Source organism: Diadema antillarum, unplaced genomic scaffold (assembly GCF_040938485.1).
Source record: "Diadema antillarum isolate AM-2024a unplaced genomic scaffold, OU_Dant_1.0 seq00000160_RagTag, whole genome shotgun sequence".
NCBI classification, from domain to species: Eukaryota; Metazoa; Echinodermata; class Echinoidea; order Diadematoida; family Diadematidae; genus Diadema; species Diadema antillarum.
Window position 1 is genome coordinate 11,419 of NW_027271231.1, and position 2,679 is coordinate 14,097.

A 2,679-nucleotide genomic window follows, 5' to 3' on the forward strand; every position below is an offset into this window, starting at 1 on the left:
TTCTGTCTCTTGCTTCCCTTTGTCATGGTAGGACAATTATAATCTTATGATTATTTCATGTTCAAGGTTCCTTCCTCAGGATGTAGAAATACGACTTACTTTGCATATAATTTACCCGAATGAACAATATCTAATGACTATGTTCTCTCAATGTTGTTTCCCTCCTCCCATTTTTTTTTTCCGGGGGGGGGGGGGGTCATCATGACCTTAATTAATCATGATTATAATGTGTAACGTGCATTGTATGAGTGCGAGCTCACAAAGGGGGCTAAAGATGCGCAAAAAGCACGGGTGTGTGAGTGTTGTTCTGCTGTCATCCAATACAGTTTGGTTTTTCTCTTCTCTTTTCAGTCCAAATAGCATGTACGTACAACTGCAAACGAGGTTACCACTTGGAGGGCGAGGAACAGCTCGTGTGTACAGCCAGCGGCCAGTGGTCAGGGGAAGTTCCCCGTTGCGTTCGTGAGTACCGCATCGGCCATTCGTTTAATCTTAGGCGGAATTGTCGTCTTCCTTGTAATTTTGCCTCTTTTTTTCTCATAATCTTATGATGTTATTGTATTGAATTTATCCACTACACCTGCAATTAATATTTCAATTACACATGACATCAGTGAATAATTGTTTAGCTTGCCACACGTGATTCCTTGCTTGCCTTCCTTCCACTGGGTCATTTTCTGCGTCATCAGATTAAAAATGATGTCATTTCCCACTTTCGAATGAGAGTGAATGAATGGGAAAGATAAGGAAACATGTTCGCATGACAGTAGTCATTTTTTTTCTTCTATCATAATACATATTTCATACCTTTCAGCCCAATACTTCTAGGAGTAGGGACCTATGTGAAAGAAGAGGTTGAGTACAATTCTAGTTCGTCATGGAAAACCGCTTTTATTCTTGTTAGAAATCAAGTTTTGTGGAATGTGTGCTTTATTGAACCTTTTCCTTGGTCTTGGAGGTAATGTTATTGATTAGCTATTGAATATTCCAGTGTATTTCATTATGAGTCACGTTCATGAATGAATAATTTCCAAATGAAAGTGACTTTTTTGCCGGGCAAATGTTCATTGAATCTTCAATCCGTTTTTCCATGAGCAGGAACCGACTGTGTCAGCTTCGGATCGCTCGAGTTCGGCCAGATTCTGCCGGAGAGCTGTCGCCTGGGGCCCAGCGAGCCTCAGTCCGCCTGCACCTTCTGCCAAAGCGGCTACCACCTTCTCGGTGTCTCGATCGTGACGTGTTCGCGAAGGGGAGAATGGTCGCGGAGGACGCCCATTTGTTCAAAAGGTTAAATTCTTATTACGCAGGACACATTATCATATATACCTTATGCAGAAAGTGCTATTGCTGGGTTCGTTTGACGAAGATAATCGAGTTCAGTGAACTCATGTATTTTAACAGTGAATATGAATTTTGAAGCCGTACTCTATTCAGATTTGAAATGGAAAATATCAAATCATTTCGAGTTCGATTTTTTTTTACCCTCATTGTTATTAGCAAAGTTATTTTACCGTGAAACCCACAGCAACCTCTGTGTCAATAATTGAATTGAAGAATGCATTTGGTCTTTAATCATAATGTAATATTGACCAAAATAAAACCCAAACAGACAAACACCCCAACAGAATACTGATCATTTCATAGCCAGACAAACACAGAAAATAGGAAGATTAAGAAAGCACAGTTTTACCCCAAGCTCTGTAAAGCATTGGAAAATCAAATCTAAGAACTGGATCTTGCTTTTTTCGGCACATACCGGGCAACGGGTCACGGGTTCGATTGATAAGTTGTGTATTGTATGTTAAGGATTATCATAATTATTATCTTCCCTTTCTTTTCTTCACAGATTCTCGGATTCGATGCCCTGAAAACATCACGGCCATTTTACCACAGGGGTCATCGCAGATGATCGTCCCCCTTCCCGAAGCTGATCACGTCCTGGACTTCGTCAAAGCGTCGCATCCGCTGTCGGGGCACTCTTTCGGGATCGGCGAAACTCTGGTTACGTACACAGCCTACACGAGTGACGACAGGACGGCCGAATCGTGTAGGATGGCCGTCAATGTCGTGGGTATAAGCCACTGCCACTAAACCAATTAAAAGTATTGTACAATTTCGGATGAGATGGGTCTTCAGGCTTCCAACTTTTTGCGAGATGATGAGAAACCGCTCTGAAATGTGAAAAGAACATACAATGCTATGATCAGTATATCTTTTGCTTAGATTTTATAGCATGAAAATTGTTTTTGAAATGGCTGAGATATCCAAAAAATAAAGTGGTCCTTATAAAAGATGGTACCCACCATTAGAGCCACTTTGTTTTTCTTTTTTTTTTAGATATCTCAGTCATTTCAAAACCGATTTTCATCAAATAAACTTTAAATTCCTCTGAGAATTTATACTCATATAAGAGGTTTCTAATCATCTTGCAAAAATTTGAATCCCCATCTCAACTAAAAACTATACCATTCCTTTGAGGCTTGCTGAATAAAATCTGGTTACTTTATCTCTCAAAGTAACGAATTCCAGCAACCCGGTGATATACATGTTTTCTTTTTTTTTTTCTTTTTTTAGCACTGACAATCTGAAAAAGACACTCAGACGTAGCAAACAATAGAATGGCATTATGGGAGTCGGGCAGTCGGGCGTCTTTGTGCGCTGTGTGTACAAGTTTGTATG

The 2,679-nt window shown here is 40.1% G+C and overlaps 1 protein-coding gene across 1 annotated transcript; it reads left to right on the forward strand.

Annotated features, from left to right (window-relative positions):
• Positions 1-351: 351 nt before the first annotated feature.
• Positions 352-2,091, forward strand: LOC139727927 (E-selectin-like; the record flags this gene model as incomplete). Its single annotated transcript, XM_071638899.1, has 3 exons — positions 352-462; positions 1,099-1,287; positions 1,847-2,091. Coding segments are annotated over 3 exons (545 nt in total), but the record flags the coding sequence as incomplete, so codon positions are not given.
• Between the last annotated feature and the right edge of the window lie 588 nt (positions 2,092-2,679).